Here is a 23,557-nt window from a genome sequence, read left to right on the forward strand (position 1 = left end):
CCATTGGAACTACGGCACCGATCACATTTATTTTTTACTTTCTTGAGCTTTGGTCATTCAAAATAATTACAGTACTTCTAATGGCCTGGCCGCTGGCCTCCCACGTTTTTCCCATGATCCTCCGTTCCTCGTGCTTTGCGAGTCGCCCGACTTAATCTTTCTCTTTTTCCTATCCTAATTTTGTAACAGTGAGGTTATGAAATACGTTCGTGTGAATTGAAAATTGAAATTGAAATAATTATTTTTATAGCGTGGTTACTGAATTAATTATTTAAAATGTCTAGTCGAGAAGGAGGCAAGAAGAAACCACTGAAAGCGCCGAAGAAAGAAAAAGCAGAAATGGATGAAGAGGATATGAAATTAAAGCAAAAACAGAAGGAAACGCAAAAGGCGTTGGCTGAAGCTAAACAAAAGGCTGCACAAAAAGGACCTTTAGTTGGTGGTGGAATTAAAAAATCTGGTAAAAAGTAATTTTATACTTTTAACCAGACACTTATTATAAACTATATTTATTGAACTCACATCTGTGTTACGAGCAAAAGACGGTCACTCGTTATTTTCATTTTGATCAAAATTTAATCCTCAGTTTTTAGCCCCAAAAATAATGTCTAGTGATTTAATTCCCGGATTTGGCAGCGATGGAATTAGCGACATCAGTCCTGAAGATTTACAGAGAAAACTCTATTTTTTAAACGAAAAACTTCAGATAATGGCAAAGGATTTACCTCCGTAAGTAACTTACCTCCTAGTTGAATCCTAGTTTTATCTTGGCTTATTTTACACATAGTGACTGTTTCCCCAACTTATCAGTAGGGCCTAGCCTAATTTGTCATTTTAATATCACAGAGGTACCTAGGCCTAACTTGGGGCCTATCAGTTCCACCGAGAACCTTGGCTACGGTAGGCTTTAAGCTTATCGGACAAAATTTTCATTTGATAGGCTTATGAAAATCAAATTAAATATTGTATCCAATATCATTCTAGGGTACAGTTCCGCAGAGAACCTACGGTATTATCCGATGTAACTTAGGCTACAGTAGACTCCCTCTTATCTGGACACCTTTTAACCGGACATCGGTTTAACTGGACTAAACTCGGCGGAACTGACATCTCTTTAGACAATTAATTGTTATCAGCACATTGGTTTAACCAGACTAGATCGGCAGGAAGTGGGCAGTAGGCCCACTGAAACGACGGTTCTCATGGGAAAGATATATGAGACCAGTGATCACGTGTCTAAACACAATGCTCTCCTAAATTTAACTAGTATATCACAGTAAGTTTGAAGAGTCCGTTTTAACGAGTTTTTGGGGGTGTCGGTTTAACTGGAAAATCCGTTATCCGGACTGACCTTGGTCCCTAGAAGTCCGGATAAGAGGGAGTCTACTGTACTTAAGTTAGTTGGATATTTATTTTAAAAAGTAAAGCAAGTTAAAGTAGGCCTATTAAAGTTTTAAATAGGTAATACCGTACATTAGTTCAATTGGTATAAGTTTTACTTAAAGCCTCTTGTAAGTTGGAAGAAGTTTTCACGTGATATATAATATTAATTAATTTATCAAAGAACATGAGATAAGTTACCCCACCCTATTAACTTAGCCTAATTAGGCTATTAAGAACTTTAACTAAAGGATCTCAGGTACTTTCATACTGTGCTGCGGCCGTAAGGTTAGATCAGTACAGTTTAGGTTAAATATTCGGTATTTTAGTTTGTAAAAAGTTTTTTCATGAGTTAAAAAAGTAACATTTGGTAATAGGCTTTACCTGATTTGTATCGTAAATTAAATTGAACTAAGTTTTACTCACATAGGTAACTCAAATAGGCCTACTGCAGCTCACTGTAACGAGAGTAGTGGATGACCCGCTCTTCTTGAAAGGGCTCATAACAGAAAAATCATTTTGAACCATTTATAATATTTCCAACTAATATCCTATTACATCTAATAAATAATAGGGTATATTTTAAGTTCTCTACAGAACTGTACCCCTGTATTCTGTCAGGGATTTGGGCATAGATAGGACGTTAGTTATTATTAATAGTTTGCTAGTTTCCATTCTGCTGTAAGTTACCGTACCTAACTTTAGGTTTAAATCAAGATTGTCAGATCATGACTTGGAGACCACAATGAGCAAGGACCACAATAGGGAATTTTCCGATTCCTATAAAATAGCCAGAACATAGCCTATTACATGTTATTGTATTCCAGAAAGTATCAACAGAGGATTCCCAACGAATTGTTGTGTGGTCTAGCAGAGTCTCTACTGGATAACACAGTGTTTGGAATTGTTGACAACCTGATGGACATTCAACATGTGACAGAGAAACAGCTGTTTCAACAGAGACTTCAGTTCATGAACAAACACACCCGTGAGTTTCAGTCTAACTAGGATAAATTTGTGTTTACTTGCATTGAGTAGAATAGCTCTGTCCATACTAACTTACATAGAGTAAATGACTTGCATATTCAAACATTATGCTGACTAGATTATAACTTGATTCAGCTTTAAATGAAATGCTTCTAATTGGTTGCTTTCTGATATGATAAACACAAACTATAGGTACCTAACAATGACTGTAAACAAATTCCTTAATACTTTTGATGTACAGTACATGTAAATTTTTACTTTCAAAAATCAGATTCATAACAAGTGAAATCAAGATACCGTAGGCCTAACTTAAATGCTTCCAGAGTTGTAAACTTCAAATTCATGCTACAATTCTCAAAATTATTCCTCAAGGGTAATTTAGGCAACAGTAAATTTAATACACTTAGGTAGGCATATGAATCTAAATTAGCAGTTAAAACTTCTCAAAGGTAGTTATTTGTTAAAGCTTAAACAAACCACGCAAATCTGTAAAAGTAATAAGTTAGGTACACTAAAACAGTTCCACAATAAGCGTATTGTACTTAATTTACATGGGTCTTTAATGTTGATTTCACACCTTTGGCATTTTTGTTAGGAAACAGACTTTATTCACAACTCTTCATTCTTTCAAACATATATTCCTAAGCCAAGTGGCTTTTTTTCCACAGGTACTTTCATTAGGCAATTTTAGTGTTCTTCTTTGTCTTAGAGAATAACTTATTTTCAACTCTATCTCTTAATTTCTTGTTTCGTTGATAGTGGCTCTGCAAGAGTTGATGATGAACACACAATTAGATGAGGAAACCAAGGCAAAACAACGTTCTCTGATGCAAGCGTCCCATAAAAAGGAAATGCAACTGTTTGACATGAAGCTAGTTACAGAATTGGACAAGAAGGTTAGTTGGAAAATTCAAAGATAAAATATGTTTCTCACCATATTGACAATGATATGTAATCATGAGACATTATTTTAATTTTGCCACAGTTGCGGTATATGATGATGTCTTCACTCTTCAAGATCCCAAGAGACCTTAAAAACGTTTCCTCCCTTGGCAGGACACGTTAATAATATCCTTTCGGTTGTGAGGGATTTTAAAATCTTTTGCGAGAATGGATGATCATGATGGTGCCAAGAATGGGTGCATCATCATCATATCCCACAATCGCTTTAGCTAACAACTGCTTTTCTATAGGAAACTACAAGAGACAGGCTTTAAAACCCAACAGTTATAATACGTTTTTACGAATAGTTAATAGGCTATAATTTTTAATATTTTTGGGTCATTGCACATATTTTCAATTATTTTCCATCAATTATTTAGTCAAACATAGGTTTTACCTGTAACAACCAGTGGCGGTTCTAGGGCCTTGTCAAGGGGAGGGGGCTACCGTGGTGTTCCTCACCAGGAGGGGATCCGGGGGTCCTCTCCCTGCAAATTTGCTATTTTTAAACCCATATTTAAGGTTTCTTTTGTAACTATATTCAAAAATCTCCGTTACGTTTTTATAACAAAATGTATGTTTGGGTTTATACTACCAGGGTCCAATGGGGGGGGGGGGGCTTTAGCCTCTACAGCCCTCCCCTTGGAACCGTCACTCATACAACTGGGTAACGACTAAAACCAGACTGATAACAATTTAACCAACACGTTACTGTACTACTTAACATTTTAATACAACAACCTGTGTTGTTTAATAGGTGAGTGACCAACAGCGGATCCTAGAAATGGCTGGTGTGCCGGGGTTTGAGGTGACCAGCGACCCTGTCAAGATACAGGTGCAGATCCGACTATTAGACTTCATCTTGCGTCTCAGTCAGATGCAGTTGCCTCCCTAGCATTGGCTCACGGTGAGCGACTAGTTCCTGGTCTCCTCACCAAAACAAGAAAAACCAAAAAAACAATTTTGTGGAGTGAATACTTTGTTGGAAGTGTTATTGCTGTGTTTCTGGAATATTTGGGGCTGTATTTAATTGGTTCAGTTAAAAATATTATTTATGGGGAATATGAGTTCTGTAAAATTTGTTTGTCATTTAAATTTTAGTTTCTTAGGGAATTTATAAAGCTTAATTTGAAATATGTGAGGAAAAATATGTCAATGGAATTCCTGTGTTAAATTTTTAATAATTAAATTCAACGGGATTAATTTTTTGTTTTGACTAAGTATTGTATAATGAGTTTGCATTTATGATGAATTAAAGTCTAGTGTGTTTACTAGATTTTTATGAATTAAAATGTGGTTTTAATATCTAGTCAGAATTTTATTGTAACCCCAGAATTCCATACAATAGTAAGAAACATTTGACTGTGTTCAGTGATCACAAAAGTAAGCTTACTAGTTTGACAGTCATTGGAGCATTCAGTAATTTGAGAATATTATCCTCCCGTACTAAAAATTTGAAAAGAGTGCTCTGGTGGGATGAGAATCTAAGGAAGCTTTATCAAAAGTATTAAAAAAACATCCATAGCAACAGACCAGAGCATAGGAAACATATAGGATGTACAAAATTGTTTGTAGCCTCAAGTAAATGTAGTACACACGCATGTAAAGTGTAATGAATTATAAGGATGTTGTTGGGATACACATAAATCGTGAGAAAATAAATTTAGTAAGGAAAATTATTGAGCCCCTTTCGCTACCGACATGTTGGATTTTTGACACGGACCGGCGTCAACTTGGTCTAAACTCACTGGACCAACGTAAACTATTGTTGACGCTAGCATGTTTACACTTAATATCTTGTCACAAATGTACGATTTATTTTATCAAATAGGTTGTTAGTTTCAGTTCTAATGGAATAACCCCTAAATATCCTGTAGCTGTGGTTTTCACGTGGCCGATTTTTTTCTGTACAATCGGCAACATTTTTCTTACTAAAAAATTTCTACAGGTCTCAATGCGTTAGTTGACCCAGTCCTCTTCAAGTGAGTTGATGTGTGTTTATTGAAATAGTATATTTCATTACTAGGACCGAAAGTGGCATTTCCGACGCGTGCTCAAGTTTCCAAATTTCACGTGCCTCGGACGGGAGCAAGTGTCGGAAAATAGCTTTCAGTACGAGTTATGAACGATACTTTTTATCACAACGCAAAAATACACACGCACAGAATAACATATCTCAGTAGTATTAAAATAGTCTTAGACCACTCTTTATCATTGAAAATACACTTCACAACATACATATGGTTTCATAATTGCAGATTTTTTCAATAAATATATTAATAAATTTATACTTTGTCACTTAATTTAATTAAGAGTTAATATTTTGTAATTTGTACCAGTTTAGAAGCTTTCTGTATTCCTCTTCTTATCTCTCCCGTAATTTATCTGGTGGGAGGTCATTAATTACCTCTGAAGCAGTTTTCATTAAATTATCAGTAATGTTAGAAATACTCTGAGCAATTTCAAACATGCACTATGCTAAAAACACAGCAAAACAAACTAATGTCTGTTTCTGTACAGATTTAGATTAAGCGACAATTAATAACAGCTGATTTAAATCATTAAAACAAACCTAACAACCTGCGCAGAAATGAAAAGATCACGTGGTTCGCGCCGGTAGGTGTGGCCTACCCTTCAAACCTGCACGGCTTGAAAAGGCCCAGGGTTCTTTTGTTTCTGGGATGTCTATAGCGAACATAGTGGATAAATGGAGAACTAATCTAGAGCGAGGGAAAGTAAATTTAGAGCAAGGGAAAATCAGCTGTTCCTTTTTCCCTCGCTCTAAATTAGAGCTTGGGAAACAACTACTTTCTTTCATATCAGCTGTTATCAAAAATAGTTACTTTTGGTAAGGAGTGATGAAAAATCTTTTTTTATGTCATGGATAAAAATTGACATACTAATAATGGACAATAAGACAAATCTAATAAATACATGATTTTGATTTCTATTTGTTGCTGTTTCATGTAAATAGATATTATTCAGACTAATTGACAAAAAAAAAAAAAATACCCCCGCTGCAGCAAACCTGCAGACTAAGCGAATTTCCATTTGACTGATTGGATTTACACTGAAATGTCTACTGAAAAATATAACATTTATTCCAGATTTAAATAGAACTAGTTTAACAAGTACTTAGGTTTGCTGCATCAGGGAGGGTAAAACTGTTTTTTGTCAAATGTGAATAGTTAGTAAGAAATAAAATCATTTTCCAAATTTGATCAAAATATGTTCACAAAAAAGCAAACTACAACAGTTTACTTATTCTCCATAAGAATAACATGGGAATTTTAAATTTACAATTTTTTGGAATTTTCTCCGTAACCATTAGGCGCATAATAACGCTTCAATATACTAAATTACTTGTTTTTTTAAGCTCTACAAAATGGTTTGGAAAGAAATTGCTAAATTTGATGTTTTTTGGGTCAAAAATGGGAAAAACCTATTTTTACCCCATAAAACCCCCCGTAAACCCCCGTTCCCATGGTCCGATCATGCTGGATCACGAACTCGTTCGAATAAACGTACGTTTACACGTTTGTACCAAATTTCATCAAAATCGGATCATTTTTGCTCGAGTTATCGTGCTGACGGACACACATATATATATATATATATATAAATATATATATATATATATATGAATTTGAACGGATGGTGTTTTTGGCCTCTAGGGACCTCAAAACGGAAAAAAAAATCGGTCCCGCGTCCAGGTCTTACCATGAGTACTACGGTAATAGCTTATTCCCTATATGGGAAATTCGCTAATATTCCCTATATGGGAAATTCGCTAAAAAAAGAAAATGTTGGTCTGTGGGTATGTTTAATTCAATAAGCTTGGTCCAAAAGGGAAATCTGGCCCGCAGGTTAGGGCAGTGACTTGAAGTCTAGTGTCATCAATAGTTGACGAACTTGAACTACAACTTCAACTTGGTGTTGGTAGTAAACTTGTTAAAGAGTGTGCTTATTACTGAAAGAGAATATTTTTCCTTTCAATATAAATAGGATAACATACCTTACGTCGTCAATCCTAAAAATAGTCTATGGCGACTAGTTTGAAACACCAAGGTTTCATTATCTAGCCTCTTGCCTCTTAAAAACATTGGGACATCCAATGTTTTTAAGAGGCAAGAGGCTCGACAATGAAACCTTGATGTTTTGATACTAGTCGCCATAGACTATTTTTAGGATTGACGACGTAAGTTATGTTAACCTATTTATATTGTCAATAATCAATTCTGGAGGCAATGATAAAAATATCTTTTTCCTTTGTTTTTTTTTTACTGAGATAGCAAAATAAGGCTTTAGATGTTATTGTTAACAATTGGTTGTGATTTCAGTGTGGTTTGGTTAAACAGTTGGTGTATACAACATAAATGAACCAAAAATACATGATACATCAGCACACTCATTGGTCGGGGGCTCAATTACAACGTTAATTTTACACTAAAACTGGCAACAAATTTTATCATCATGGTCTAGTTCAATGGTAAAAGCTTAAAGTAAGGAACAAGAATTGAAAAACACTAATTGCAGAATCATATAAAAACAGTATAATACAGAATCATACGGAATAAATGTGCAAGGTTTTACATCTAACACTTAAGAAAATATCACATCAGTCTGGGTGCCTGAGCTTCAGTTGAACTTGCACTTGGAAAAGTCCATTTCCGGATGCTGAGCCATGAACCTGAAAATGAATAAATCTTGTTAGGTACTGTATTATAATAGACAAAGCCTTGCACAAGTTGTGCAGTTTAGTGGGTTCCAAAGCAAAATTAATCCAGTACAATATCCATTCTCATTTTCAAAGTTATGTTTGTTTAGAACTAATAATAGGTGAATAGAACTACTATTTAAAAATATGTGTAGATTTTAGATCTACACTAGGCATATAAACAGTGATTTATCCAGCTCAATAAGATCACAGTTGTCAAAAAGTAGCCTACTTAACTTTAAAATAAATTTTCATAAATTAGCAGTTCAGATTCTAGAAATAAATTAAACATGAGGGGGGGATGCCGCCAAGGAAATTTATCCTTTTAACTAGGATGCGCAATTATCGCTAATTTGAAGGTGCGCAGACTCATAAGCTTTATAATGACACCTCAATCGCAAAAATAGGTTAAGTAGGACAGCTGGGAAAGGGAGGTAACAGGGAAAACCCTATTGTATTAGGTATATAGATAAAAACACAATCCCTTCAAAGATTTATCACCCAATTAGTTCAACTAAGAGGCCAGGCTTGTTATTAATTAAAGTGTACAACAATATCAAATCTCACAAGAGCCAAGATCTTTACTGCATTAACAACATTTTAGCTAGTTCCTACCCCAATGTTTCGATTTGTCTCATCATAGTAGCCGATGACAGTGTGAGAGACCACCAAGTAGTTGCGTTCTCCGATTAGCTTTCTGTCGTCTATGGTGATGACCCCCTATTACATATATACTTGGTGTGAGCATTCATTTCCCCTCACTTCTTTATAAGCTACTACAAGACCGATTGTCGCACATTGTTTGGGAACCAGCTAGAATAGTATAGTGGATTAAGTAAAGAACAACATTTGTCGTTCAATTCAACTATTTACTTCAAAATCGGTTTATGGTTTGATATATGGATGCAACTTTCACATGAAAAAAATGGAGTGTCTAGTTCTAACTTTGAAAGTAAAAACTCACTGGGTCTTCCTAAATGAGAGCCGCTACTACTGAAATTTTCCCTATGCAAATGTAGATGATGTAAATGAGGAATATTCAATGTATATTTATCTAACCTGACCCAACCTACCATGTAAGAGCTAAAACTAAACTGAATGTAGCGGCAGTCCATCTGATGTGGCACACTAAATTACCACTCAAATTTTTAATTTTTGCCAATATACCACCCTCCCAAGTACTCCATCCCAATCACCATCCTTTTCATTGAGAAACTAACAGTTGCGACCCTCATTATAACGGACCCACTCACTTCTGAATCATCTCCTGTTTCTTCTGCTCCTCGGAGGTGGGTCGGCCGAGCTCTCTCTGTCTCTGGTCGTACATCATCTTCTCCACCATCCCTCTCGTCTCTCCGTCCAGGTCTGACAGCTTGCTAGGCTCTGGGTTGATCTTCTTGGTTGATATCTCTGGGTCTGTCATCACCAGCTTGGACCACCACTCCATCTTGTTGATCTACAACACAGTGTTGCCAATTCATTAAAATGATATAAAAACAATAATAAACTGAAATCGTTCACAACTGATTTGTAGTTTTCGGGAGACGGCTGTGTCAAAATTGACAAAAGACTTTCCTTCACTGACATTTCTTAACAGTTTTAAAACGTTTTGTCAGTTTTGACATGGTTGCCCCTGAAGATCACTAATCTACAATAAGTGATTGTGGAAGCCTCGTAGTTAGTGTCTATGACAGTGACATTTTGTGTAAAAGGATCAAAAGCCATTTTAGGGGCAAACGGACAAAACCCTTCAAAATATGTCAATACCCTGAATACTGAATGCTTCCTCGTGCATCACAGGCTTGGACGCTAACTACTAAGCTTACACTAACACACCCCGATTTTCAACCACATCATTTTTCCTATACTCATTCTAGGATCATTCCCCTTACAGAAACCTTGCGTACTAGAGTCCCACACACTACCACTACTCCAGTTTGCTCCCAATCTTTACGATGTTAGATAAATATGAGTATCCATCAACATCGGGATGGAAATATTTCCATTCAGAAAATTGTGTAATACGAACAACATTTTATAAATTCTAAACCCTAAAGCCCATTTTTACATCTAAGTCTCTGCTCACACCAGTACCTTTTCAATATTGATGAGCAGTGCCTTGCCATCCTCCAATACCCAGGTAGACTCCTCTAGCTTCACCTCATGTTGAAGCTCTCCGTCTATGATGGGGGTTTGCCCCTTCAGCCCGACGGTAAGGTGATGTTTCTGTATCTTCACACACACATCTCTGGACTTGACTGCAGAGTTCACTGGCAGTGGCACTCTCAACTGCAACAGAAAATAACTATTGTTAGTGGGTTGTTTATGTAAAAGCGTTGATTTTTGTATACAAAAGTAGACATCATTTGTATAGACAAGCTGTAGGAAAATCTGTCTCCAAATTAAATATATAGTTTAATGAGATATATATATATATATATATATATATATATATACTAGCTGTAACCCGCGGGCTTTGCCCCGTTTAACTTCTTAATTTTCAAGATTATCTCGTTCGCATGGCTCAATCACGTCCTGGTTGAAGTTTGTTCGCTACGCTCACTCACCTTTGGGTTGGAGCTCGTTCGCTACGCTCACTCACCGTTAGGTTGGAGCTCGTTCGCTGCGCTCACTTGCCTTCAGGTTAGCTCGTTCGCTACGCTAACTCACCTCCAGGTTGAAGTTCGTTCGCTACGCTCACTCACCTTTTGGTTGCAAATTAGCTGTTGTCATAAATGTAAAAGAAATAATAGTGCTGCACCCTGTTGGTAATCCTTGTAACTTTAATGCTATTGAACATCACAGAACAAAACCAACTTGTTTAATTGAAACAGCTGTTAAGATTCAATAATTCCATTTCTCATAAGGTTAACATGGGAAACTCCAGAGCCACTGGGGCGGAGCCCGAAAGGATTTTTGAAATAAGAATATGCCTATATGTTAATCGGGAATGTGAGCTATCATCATGCCAAATTTCAGCCCAATCCGACCAGTATTTTTCGCGTTCACTTGTCACAAACATACATCCATACATCCATACATCTAAACTTTCTCATTTATAATATTATAGTAGGATATATAACAGCTAGGGTGGGCTAGTGTCAGCATTATATTTTTACTATAACAGTGAAGGATGATAAGTCATACAACATACTGTAGTTTACAATAAATGTTAGTTTCAGTTTGTTTTGGTATAGAAGCTGGTGATCAGACAGAAATCACTAATTTTTATTAGGACACTATTAAGAATTGTGTTTGTATAGGACTGACGTATTATACCAACCACTCCGATAAATCGACTTCCACATAAGATTTTATCTTACTTACCTAAGCTAGCCTAACTACCCTTAAGTTAGGTTATGTAAGGTTATAATTATTAGGTGTGGTCAGTATAATACATAAGTACCCACCTCCATACATAGTAAACTTATATGGAGAAAGAATATTTTTTGTAAAAAATTTTGAGTTTAAGTTTTTGGTGGAAATATTCAATTTGGGGTTCTCTGTTTTTAAAGTGATGTCTGTGTGTCGATGTGTACAGGGCTGCAGACCTGTTGTCTGATTTAAACGACATTTTGTATATGAGTAATTTATGGTATCTCCAGGCGTTTTTAAATTTTTTTAAATTTTGATTCTACTTCTAAGGCACGAGAGAAAAAATAATTGATAGTGTATGAGCCTTATTACAAGTGAAATGTTGCACAAATTTTCGCAATAATCACGAATGTAATTAATTTTTAAGAGTGTGGAACTTGCCCGAGTAAATAATAGACACAGAATTATCATTGGTAGAGAAGTTATCCAAAAGTTTCAAATATTGAACTACTTCAACAATATTTGTGATAAGTGAAGTATTTTTGCAGTATCATGTACTAAATGATAAATAGGCGTTCCAAATCTCAGTCAATACCTTAAACAAATTCAATCGGTAACACAATCTGTCTACATCCCACGACCTTCAAAACCGCTGCACCTATAGTGGCAAAACGGAAAAAAGTGGAAACCGATGGTTTGAAAAAAGTGGAAACCGATTTACGAATAATTAAATTCTCCCCACGCACAGAAGTCATCGTACTCCACAGTCGAGGTCGTGGCAATCAAGGCAATCCTAGGCTCGGGGCTGAACACTGTACAATTACAATGACACGGGTTCCAAAAATGCGGTTGTCCGTGAAAACCGCACGTGACGGACAGGTGTCTAAGTGTGTGTGGGATAATTGCGGTTACATCACTATGCATGGGTGTCTGGGCAGGTGGTTCTATTAACGGAACAGTCACAAAGAAGTTTCGCCTATAGGCGTTGCTTTGCCCCATATAGACGAAAGTCTGAACATCATATAAAAATGTTAGGGTGGGTCTTTTATTTTTTTAAACATTTGTACTTGTGTATCTAAGTTATTTGCATTATCAGCGATTTTTCTAAGGGAACTGCTCAAGCTCTTGTTATGCTACGATCTAACGTCGAACTTTTTCTTAGATACCACCGTTAATTGATAGCCCTAGCCCAATAACAAAATGACTTCTGGATTCAGTAACATCCACACGATCTCTTGGAATTGAACCAGAACCTTCTAATTTGAAGGCAAGCCAAACAATTAATGTCCGAACACTAACTGACTGGACAACCTTTCTAGCAAGTTGGAGTTTGGCATATAGAAAGAATTTACATGAAAATAAAAATCGAAGACAAAACAACGTTGGGAAAATCCTTTATATTAAAACGAAACAGGGTTTTTTTTATTTCACGATTCTGAATCAACCACTTGACGGATTTTTATGATTTTTGTGTTGAAAGAAAGATAATTTTGAGAACTAGGGAATGTCGAAGCCATAATTTTAGTTTAGGGTTTTAGTTTTTTAGAAATTAAGTTTTAATTTTCAAAAAGTCTAGCAGCCAACGGACAAGTTAAAGTCGTTTTAGTGTTGGTTTAACTAACAGCTGGTTTCTAACTGTCATTGAAATGTTTATGTTACAAGTTGTTTGTATACAAAAATATTGATCGTCAGAGTTTGCCTACACACTATTTTACTTTAAAGTGCAGTTTATTTTCTACCGTAAAAGATCTATGTAATCAGGAGATTGTGTAATTTTGAACTAAACATTTTAAACGTATAATCAAGTTTTGTTATAAATGCAATCCGTCTAAGTATAAGTGCTTTACGTGTGAAACCTGATAAAGGGTACATTCCAAAAGTAGACCAAAAGGCTCGGATCTCGGATGGGCTGGGAAGGCTTTGCATGGCGGAGAGAAGATACTTCAACTTTTAAAAGTGTATTCCAAGGAGTACTACAAGGTAGACGACCACTTGGAAGACCAAGTAGTGAAAGACATCTTCAGACTGGTATCTTCCTGTCATCCAGAAATGGCAGGGGATAGAAGAGAACGGGAGGCAAGGATCATTTTAGAGGTTTCAGTGGCCAAGGTGGTAAAATAAGATACGGTAAGTGATAGTAGGCCTATGCAGTGGAAGGTGGTATGTCGCTACTATACTCAAAGCCAGTGTGTGTGAATCGGCCACTAAGTTGTAAACTAGCTGTTCTGAATCATATTCAGTTTTAATTGACTACTCGATTCCCGTACGTAGGACGGGCCAACAGCTCGTTTTATAAAAGGAAGAAGGGGTTGGACACATAAGAATCAAGCTGAAAGATTACAAATGGTGGCCAAACGGGTGTTTCCTAACTATAAACACTGAGGTTTTCAAAGGAGTCGAAGAGTTGTCAAGTATGTGATGCATTGCTCTGCTTCAAAATAAAATGTCGTCCAACCAGTGTTTGGGGATTACGGAGGGAGCAAAAAATAATTGTTAAATTCGTGCCCGGTGTGAAGATTAACCGTAAATATACCAAGATGGTACATTTCGATTTCAGAAAAAATTACATGATAAGTCAGGGGCATAATGGGCAATGAAATATAATTCTTATGTTCAAAGATATCTCTTCTTCACGTTTTTACGTTACGATACGCAAAATGCATTACAAACTTAGATCTTAAAATTGAAAAAAAATATACTGAAGTGTAAAAATTCCATATGATTAGTCCTCGGGTATATTACGAAATCAGCTGTTCTCAGTGCCTTATTACCGCCACAATTTGCCGCACATTGCCACACTTGTAGTCGCTCCCAACCTATCAGTCCTGCCTTCCATACTCGATCCAAGGTCTTGGGCTAATTCCGAACGTGCTTGGATTCAAACTTGCAAAACATCAGTTTTCATTCTTGATTAAACAACAGAAATACCACAAATAGCTAAGGTGTGATAAGACTTCAATTTCGTTGTCCACAAAAACATAAAAAAAGGTTACTCGTAGATTGTCAATCCAGTTGTTTCGGAACATTTCATGTAACTTGGGGCGGATCTAAGATGAAATTGGAAGGATGTAGTTGCCAAGCGTTTTGAGTTTCAGTTTATTACTTCCAATATGTATTTAAGTTGCATTTAAGAGGTAAAGGTAATGCCATCCATATTTATAATCTTAGTCTATTTGTTTGTATTACTTTTCGATATTAGGTACTATACATTTTAATTGATAGGCTAATCAAATAAAATGTATGCATACGTATAAATTCGGACGGTAGGGATGACTCAAATTAGTGAAATTTGACTTATGAGTTTGACGATGTAACTGTTCGCCTTCAAATGATAAGCTACTGTACCCGAAGAAACAGCGCTTAGAGGTAAGAGTTTTGCATTCGTCGGCATGAAGGCTTTGAAATGATACAAAATTACCAATTATAACCTATAGGCTAAGCTATTAAGCCGGAATCTAAAATTAATAAGTAGAATAGTAGATCGTAAAATTTACTAAACAATTCAAAAAATATAGTTTCCTATTACTTGGATTGAGTTTCAGTAATGTTTGCTTATTAATCTGTACAACGCCGGTTCAAGGTTCAATAACTGAATTATGAGTGTTTACTAATCAAAGATAATTTCCAATGAATCAAAGAAACGGCATTTACTTAAAATAACCGGCACTAATCTAAACTACCGGAAACTGGGAGTAATTATGAGCCAATAACGCCAAAACCTTCACCTTTCGAGTTAACGACCTGACGCGATACGTCATTAGTTAAGCCGGACTGGTAAACGTCAAAATCAGCTGTTCTGTGACGTCACGTCGCACTGATCGTAATCAGCTGATTGTGTATGGGCGGCGGCCTCATAACGTTTGATTGATGACTGAGGTAGTTCCGCTTGGGATATACTGTATTGTTAGTTTAGCCCATTAACTGTGTTTGGTATTGTTACCATCTTCGTCTTTAGCTCGAAAACCAAATAGTGCATTGGTCTTTATTAATTGTATTGTCATTTAGCTTTTGTTATACCGTACCGCTAATAATCTTTTATGGTAGATGCTCGAAATTGAACTTCGTACTAGCCAATAATTACGGTATTATTTTTTTAAAGTTTAAAACTCCGTTACTGGAGACTGGACTGTTAACAATCTTTTGTAGTAAATGTAGTGTAATGTTCACTCACAAAAATATAGCGTAGGTACCTCAAAGCTCGCACAATTTTAACAATATCAAATTTTATCGCGCAAGAAAAAGGTGGTAGCGACTTAAAACCCCTTCAGCACAAATAAAAGTTATGATATTGGTACTTGAAAAAGCAGGTTTTGTACATTTTTACGTCTATTTTGTAGTTGACGCTATTCAATGTGCATTCATGTCTCACTGATAAAAATTATTTTGACTGTTACATTACTAAACGATTTAGCATTCAAGCTAACCCAGTATTAGGTACAGCACAGTGCTTCGGTCCCCAAGGTTTGGGTTCGAATCCCGCTAATCAAAAATTACTTTTAGATATGTAATAATGTCGCGATCCTCTTCACCTTAGCAACATTATGTGTAATTTTGTTCCGGATCCGAGCCCAGCGTACTAGGCGTATATAAGCAGGAAAAGACAAGGTAATCGAACGTTTTCAAAAATCCCACACATTCCTGGTCTCATAAATGTTAAATTATCAAGAGTCTACACTGTATTTTTCGACATTTAGGTTGACAACATGTAACTACGGTGTATTACATTCTCGCCAAGGCCACAGAGTAAGTCATTACTTGTCATAGTGCGTTTAAATGGCAGTTACGCACCAAGGCAGTGCCACTAACACTAGGAAGAATAGTTAAGTTACCAGTCCCAGACAATACACCATACAATGTGTCCCTGCGTCGCTTTACGGGCTTTGTAGATAACGTCTTCCGCACTTCCCGGCGTTCAAGTCACCGTAAAATACGCAACGACCTTCAAGATAACAACAGATATCCAGAAATATACGCGTTAGTAAAACACTTAAGGGACACAATCACTCTGTGTGCTTGAGTTAAAAATACCTGAGCAGCTATTGGTGTTTAACGTCAATGTAGGACCCGTCATGATAAATATACTCATAATAGTAAGTCTGTTTACGATTGGCATGGGGAGTTGAGCACTATAGGTTGCAGAACGTAGGAAATAACACTGCTAGACCCGCGGTTGATGATCAAATTGAGTACCGGTAGGTACTTTCGTACTTTGAAACCGACAGATGAGTTTAGAGCTGCAAATTCACAACCGACGATTTAGAGATATATGCTGAAAGAGGTGAAAATGTTTTCATGCAACCTATTCAGCTATTGTCACTGTAAAGTAAGGAGATATCTTTGAGGGGATTAACTCAAGCTCTGGATTGGCTGAGCAACTGACATCAACAGATGCTGCGATGAACTCCGCGTATCCCAGATTTAACACCTTGTGATTCCTTTTTGCGATGTTGTATGAAATACAAAGTGTTTGTACCGTCTCTACCATTAAACCCCTTGTAGCTAAGATTAAGGATTGTCGCTGCAATAGAGTATTAATCAGTCCCACTCTTCAGTGAGATAAATCAGAACTAAAAGGTATTTACGTAAGTATGCTATGTGAACCGAAGTGCACATGCTGATCATTTGTGAGTTACATCACCTAGTAATAGTAATTACGCAAAAACATTGATGCATTTGACTAAAAAAGCTGTTTTTATATCTTTTACGATAACCCTATATTCTTGTTGGGGCTAGGTAGAATCCGCAATTAATCAACTAAAACTAAAACAATCAGTCTTAACTAAAACTTCCCTGGCCATCAAAATCTTTATTTTACCATACAAAATCGTCCACCTAGTAAATTTACATTCAATCCTCCAGCTAACCATCCCCTAAAAATCGTCCGATTTAAGTGTTTCACCCTAACATTCCAAAACACATCGTGAGAAAATACACCCAAAACAGGTTCACATCTTCAACAATTTTAAAACCATGGCAAATTTTCCAAGTTCCGACCACCTCACTAAGAATAGAACCAGATAACAGCTGTTCTGCTAATTATGTTGACTTTAATTAATGAGAACGGATGCATGTGCCAAGTTTATTATCGCGTAGGGAATACCCGAGTCCTGAAAGACTCTGTGTATGAATGAGGGATTCCTGGCGAGGAGGATGCGCGGATGTGATAGTGACAAACAGGCTGTCACATCCACAATAGTCACAACCAACTCAAGGCGAGAACTCAATGTCACGGACCTTCGGAATACCGTACTTCATATGAGACTGTGATAACCCGATAATGCAATGACTCTTCTCATATAGTTAAATTTTACCGAAGTTATTTGTAGGAAATAAATCACAAAGAATCTTAATACATACTAGTGCAGCAATATAATAATCAATGGCGTAACATAAATTAGATGTTCTACCAAAATTCTTAGATTTTTAGTCAGAAATACAGCTTATATAGGGCATGCACAAAAAAAGTTTGACAACCAAAATTATAAACAGTACTATTATAAATACTGGTGTTACGATTTTAAATTTACATTCCGTCTACGGTCAACGCAACTAATCCATACAATTTGATCTATTAGCGAATCGCCCATGTAGGGAATGCTAATGCAAAAACAACATTCGTTCAAATAAACACACATATGTATAACATATTTATATATTGTATACATGTACGTTAGCACGATAGTTACTCGAGCAAAATTGAACCAATTTGATGAAATAGTCAATGATGAAATTCAGTATTTATAAACGTGTAAACATACATTCACTCGTACTAGTCGTACTAGTTCACGAACCAGTACGAGCACGATTATTGGATCGGGGGTTTATGTGGGATTTTATAGGGTAAAAATTAAGGGTTCTAATTTTATACTCCAACAACTTAAAATGTTGTAATTTCTCTCTAACCCATTTTGTGGAGCTAACAAATCAATAATTTAGTAAATTGAAGAGGTGTTATGCGCCTAATGGTTAAGGAAAAAATCTAAGATATTGTAAATTTAAAATTCCCATGTCATTCTTATACAGAATAAGTAAATGCTTGTTAGTGACCTTATTTTGATCAAGTTTGGAAAATGTATTTTTATTACACTTAACTATTCACATTTCGTTAAACCCATTTTATTATCTTTCCTGTAGCAGGAAACCTATGTACTCGTTAAACTAATGTTGTAAAGGTTTGCTGCGGCGTAGATATTGTGCATATTACCTCTCTACTACATGTAATACGTTAATTTCAGGCGCTTATCGGGCAAATCGCTTCACCAGAACAGACCGTAAAAGTAGACGGTCCGCTCACGGGACGACCTGTACCCTTGTAAAAATTAAGGGCTAGGTTTGCTAGCTGAGCCAAGCGTCACCAAAGCTCTATATTTTCCTTACTCATTAGTTTAAGGCACGAATTGTCAACTCGCAATCCAGGGTAGTCATTGTACGGGGTCCACAAGAACCTTGCGAGAACTAAAATGTTAAACTCTCGAGTTAAATGTGATCAAGTATTCAGTTTGGAATTTTTTCGAAGGAAATACATAGTGAGTACGGTTTCTTAACATAAGTGGTCAGTTAAATATGTTTTGGTGAGCCCATTCGATTTATATTTGTTAATAAATACAAGAAGTAATTGACAGAGTAGGCAGCGCATCCTGTCGGCGACTGCCCGAACTAACAGCAGCACTGGTGCTATCTGTGGGGGTTACAAGTAAAGAAATTCTATTGTTGTACTGTACTTGTGTACTGTTTTACTGTTGTCGTAATACACAGCTAAACGTTGTACAATGGGTTTTTTTCAATAGTGGGCGTGTGAAAGTTTCACCATAGATAAAAACTGATTTAATAACATAATTAATCTTATTATCAGCCCTTCCCATTGTAAAGCTTTGGTAAAACAAAATATACCGCCGCAGCAAACCTGCAGACTAAGCAAATTTCCATTTGTCTGATTGGATTTACACTAAAATACCTCCTTAAAATATTGTATTGGGTCCCTATTTAAATAGCATTAGCTTCACGAGTACTTAGGTTTGCTGCTACAGGGAGGGTTAAAAGTGATTTGTTTGTGAAATTTTAATATTAGTTTAGTTTGAAATAGTTTTTCCCCAAATTTAATAATAATATGTTCATAAAGAAATAATGGTTCCATTTAATTTAGTGTTAAACCCAAATAACATGCATTTGATATAGGAAAATTAGTTTTTTTGTCATTTAACTAAAAGAGATACAAAGCAAGTGAAAATTACAAAGATGTTAAGAAGTTTAAAACCTATAAAATAATGTGGCACTTGACATATGTTGCTATTTGAAAATTATGAACAATGGGCATTTGCAAATGTCGAAAAAAACATTTTTTTATTTTTATAAAAATAAACCCGTTACTTGTAGCAAGCATATCACAGTAAAGCTAATTTCATACGAGTAAGAAAATTCAACCGGAGAAGGGCTAAGTACATTGGTATAGGAAACACAGATTATTAAAAACATATTTCCCCCCCCCCCAAAAAAAAAAAAAAAAAAAAAAATGCCGCCATTTTGAAATGGAGAAGATAATTAATTTCTGTTTTCGCCAAAATATTTGTCTATAAAATACCTTTAAAATTGTGTATACCATGACATATGTTTACAATTGAAAATTCCGAGATTCGAACTAGTGGGCCTCAGTTTTTGGCACACCCTGTTTGGGAAAAAGTTACAAATAGTTTTACGCTATTCATTGGAGTCAATTTAGCGGGAAAAAATATTATTTAATCCTTGCAGTTTTTCTATAATCAATTTGAAACACCTTACGTGGTGCACTCTGTATATGAATTTGAACAGATTGTGTTTTTGGCCTCTACGGACCTTAAAACGAAAAGTAAATCGGCCGGGCCCAGGTTTTAGCATGAGTACTACGGTAATAGCTTATTATATGGGAAATTTACTAAAACGCATAACAACTTGCAGTAGCATGAAATCGTCTCGGATGCTAATTATAACCTCACACATACCGCGAGAGCTGAAACAGAAAATTGTTATGTAATGAAGGTTAAGAAGTCACCAGGATTTGATTACAACTTGACCTTCACATTTACTGGATATTGTATTGTAAATCTGCACTAGGAAGAGGATTCACGGATACGCCCACGAAGGAATCCTCTTTTATTGGATTGTGAGTGAGGTGAGAAACATTATCGACTCACGCTCGCCAAATTTAAAGGTTTTCGTCGTTGATTAAACATTCTCCCTTCTAGTTTTGTCTTCTATTGATCAGCTGGCAGACAATTTTCCACTCAAAATATGCACAATGCGATTATTTTATTTATTTAGGCCTATTACTGTTTATTCACCAACTTTATTTTTTATAATAAAACGATCTATGAGAAAGTATTAATAAATTTGGTGCGTATTTTAGCCCAAATATGAGAGAAGGATATAGGCCTATGTAGAATCACTCCCGTGTAGAATGGCGCAATGGAAGTGATCTCTATACCTTTGTTACTAAGATCAGCTGTTTAGGCAGGATTTTAGCCCTAAACAGCTGGTTCCAGTTTAGAACAATTTAAAAAACATTGCTTTTAACGTTATTTAACCAATGAGTAAACGCAAACTGTAAAATTTACCTTACATATATAAGGGAAACGTTTAGTAGACATCAGTGAACGAAAACTGTTACAGAACATGAAATTACGCGGAACATACAAAACGTTCTTCAGATATGTAAGAATTATTGTACCTTAAGTATCAAAGATCAGCGATTTAGTTTGAAATGTTATTAAAACATGTCTGTTTAGACATCCAGATACAAAGACTCTCAAAATTAGACCCAATAAAACCGTTTTACTGCAAAATATCTACATGAATAAAATATTGGAATTCATCAACGATTGATAATGACAAAATCCAAACTAGGAGTGTGGAATGAAAGCCGACCAAAGATAGACAGCCTCAACGAGTTGGTTTCACAACGTCTGCACCTGTTGGAATTTCTGTGGTTTACCAGGATGAGTTTTCTATAGACGGGCAGAGGGCAGTGTTGACCACAAGCACTGTTATCACCGTGACCTTGACACCGAGGCCACACCTCTTATCAGGCCACAACGGTAGCCACACGTGTACAACACATCAAGGTGAACGTGTATTTGGTATATTGACCGATCGTGCTTACGTGCATGCATTAAGGCATATTGTACTGCGTGTTGTATTTTTGAAACTGTACAGAAACTTAATTGTTAGTGACAAAGCCAGACGTTTTTGAACACCCTTTATTATTCACGCGAATTTGCTTTGTTGTTATAAGCCCGCAGCCGCGCCGTGATCATTAGTTGTATGGCCATACATAATTTCTTCGTACAAATGTTTTCGTGTATGTACTTAAAGACTTTTTGATGCCTTCCTAGAAGCGACAACCACATGTCTATGGCTTGAAAATAACAGCTTAAGAGTGTTTAAACCGGTCAGGCGACCAAGGACTACAATGGCAACTAGAATAGCATAAATTGTTAAGCAATCCGGAATTGTCAAGGCAACACCTTAAATTTCTCAGTTATCTTGTTTGGAATAACTCCTTTTTTCCACTAAGTTATTTGCTTAAGATATATGAAGCAGCTGATTGACGTTTTGGTAAACCTCAGCTGTTGATCTGTTGTGTAAGCTATGTAGCTGTTTTAAAGGTTTAAAGTGGAAGGATGGGTTTATAAACCCTACACACAAAACCCCTAAATTTTGTGAACAGAGTTCATAGTCGCAGCTGACGAACGTTAAATTATTGTAATATGTCGTGTATCCTAATTACAAAAAATTCTACCGTTAGAAAACACACACCTTTTCGTTCCCAAGCAACAAATTCCCCTCTCGAACTCAATGAGCCTTCCAGTGAAGAATAACAAGGTCTTGAGATGGGAATCCCCCAGTTCGTGACCATACAGTCGCTAATGTTGCCATTGCTCACTCGAATGACCAGCGAAGCTCTTCATCCCACACAATGCTCAATGCTCAATGCTCGCTCATTATGCTCAATGTGATTTATCTCGCGGGATGCCCCAACAGGTGGGCGACCGTTTAGCAGAATAAATTAATATCATGCAAGTTGATTGAATGCAAGTATTTTGTACAAGCATTGTGGTGAGTTAAGATCGTATGGAATTAAAACTGAGATACAGCTTATGCTACAGAGGTTGAGTAGAATTAATCTATTTCACAAGGAAGTGTTTAGTTAATTTTGCCCAACGAAGACGCAAAGTTTGAAGAAAATACGCGTATTACTAATATTCGAAAATCAGGGGTTTACAGGCATTTCAATGGAAGTGTGAATAAGTGGAGCACTGAGAGTATTCTCTAAAAATACACGAGTCGAAATACGAATGCCGGAATAATAGGTTTACCTAACTCAGTTGTAGAAACTACAACCATTTTGAGACAGTTAAATCCCGAATCAGCAATATACCGAACATCGGAAAACAATCCGCAGTAAGTTTTGACAATGATTGATAAGTTCGTAAAGGTTATAAGATTTTTTTTATTAATTAATTGCAGAAACGATTAGTTCCCAAACCTGAAAGATACCGAGAAGTATGCCTCCTGGAGGTCGAAGGACAGCCAGAATCATTCTAGGATCTGCCTTCGGGGAACAGAGACGTCATGCTTTGGTGTTTGATAAATATAATGAAGATATCCGGAATGTAAGGTCTACTTAGAAACTACAAGTCCCCTTTATATTAAACACAAATTTCTTCGTTTGATATTATTTTAATAACTATGAGACCTATAGTAATAGCTTATTTATGGATATAGGGATTTCGTGATTTTATCTTAAGAATTAAATTTATAGTGACAAATTATAATTAATGACTGAGGAAAATGGTATGTACATGACTTTATTATTAACATTCGAGTAAACAAGTTCGTGTTTTTTTTATTTTCAGAATAAGCTTAGTTTTTTTAGGTTAAGAATTTTACGCTTGAATATTGATTTGATTAGGTTTGTAAATTTTGTTACGCTTGTAATTACTTATGTTTATGTAATACTAGCTGTGTGTTCTACAGACGGGATCATGTAGTCAGTCGAAACCTTCTTGTAATCAGAACAGCAGTTGGTTTGAATATCTTGTGTGAATTTTTCCAGATATGCAGGCAAAACCCCGTATATAGCACTGTTTCAAGGTCTGTTTCCCGGCTATCAAAACTCAAGTACAATTTGACACACACAGAATCTCCGGTTAGCGAGATGAATTATGCCTAGAAATTTTCATT

At 36.1% G+C, this 23,557-nt stretch overlaps 2 protein-coding genes and 1 non-coding gene across 3 annotated transcripts in view; 1 reads left to right on the forward strand and 2 right to left on the reverse strand.

Annotated features, from left to right (window-relative positions):
* Positions 1-466: 466 nt before the first annotated feature.
* Positions 467-4,614, forward strand: LOC128986296 (gonadal protein gdl). The gene is made up of 4 exons (XM_054406587.1): positions 467-729; positions 2,208-2,368; positions 3,127-3,263; positions 4,067-4,614. The coding sequence occupies exons 1-4, from the start codon at positions 605-607 to the stop codon at positions 4,202-4,204; spliced, it is 561 nt and encodes a 186-aa protein (XP_054262562.1). The 5' UTR covers positions 467-604; the 3' UTR covers positions 4,205-4,614.
* Positions 4,615-7,839: 3,225 nt separating this feature from the next.
* The window catches only part of LOC128987541 (nuclear migration protein nudC), a 119,114-nt gene continuing 103,396 nt past the window's right edge, over positions 7,840-23,557 (reverse strand). The window contains exons 5-7 of the mRNA XM_054408439.1: positions 10,121-10,315; positions 9,280-9,482; positions 7,840-7,999 (exon numbers count right to left, since the gene is read on the reverse strand). Coding sequence (XP_054264414.1) covers positions 7,948-7,999; positions 9,280-9,482; positions 10,121-10,315 — 450 coding nt within the window. The 3' untranslated portion in view covers positions 7,840-7,947. The remainder of the gene's footprint in view (positions 8,000-9,279; positions 9,483-10,120; positions 10,316-23,557) is intronic.
* Positions 18,585-18,735, reverse strand: LOC128988229 (U12 minor spliceosomal RNA). Its single transcript, XR_008490353.1, has one exon. It is a non-coding gene; the product is annotated as a U12 minor spliceosomal RNA (small nuclear RNA).

This window comes from Macrosteles quadrilineatus, unplaced genomic scaffold (assembly GCF_028750875.1).
Source record: "Macrosteles quadrilineatus isolate MER2022 unplaced genomic scaffold, UCM_ALF_1.0 Scaffold_2__2_contigs__length_208266976, whole genome shotgun sequence".
NCBI classification, from domain to species: Eukaryota; Metazoa; Arthropoda; class Insecta; order Hemiptera; family Cicadellidae; genus Macrosteles; species Macrosteles quadrilineatus.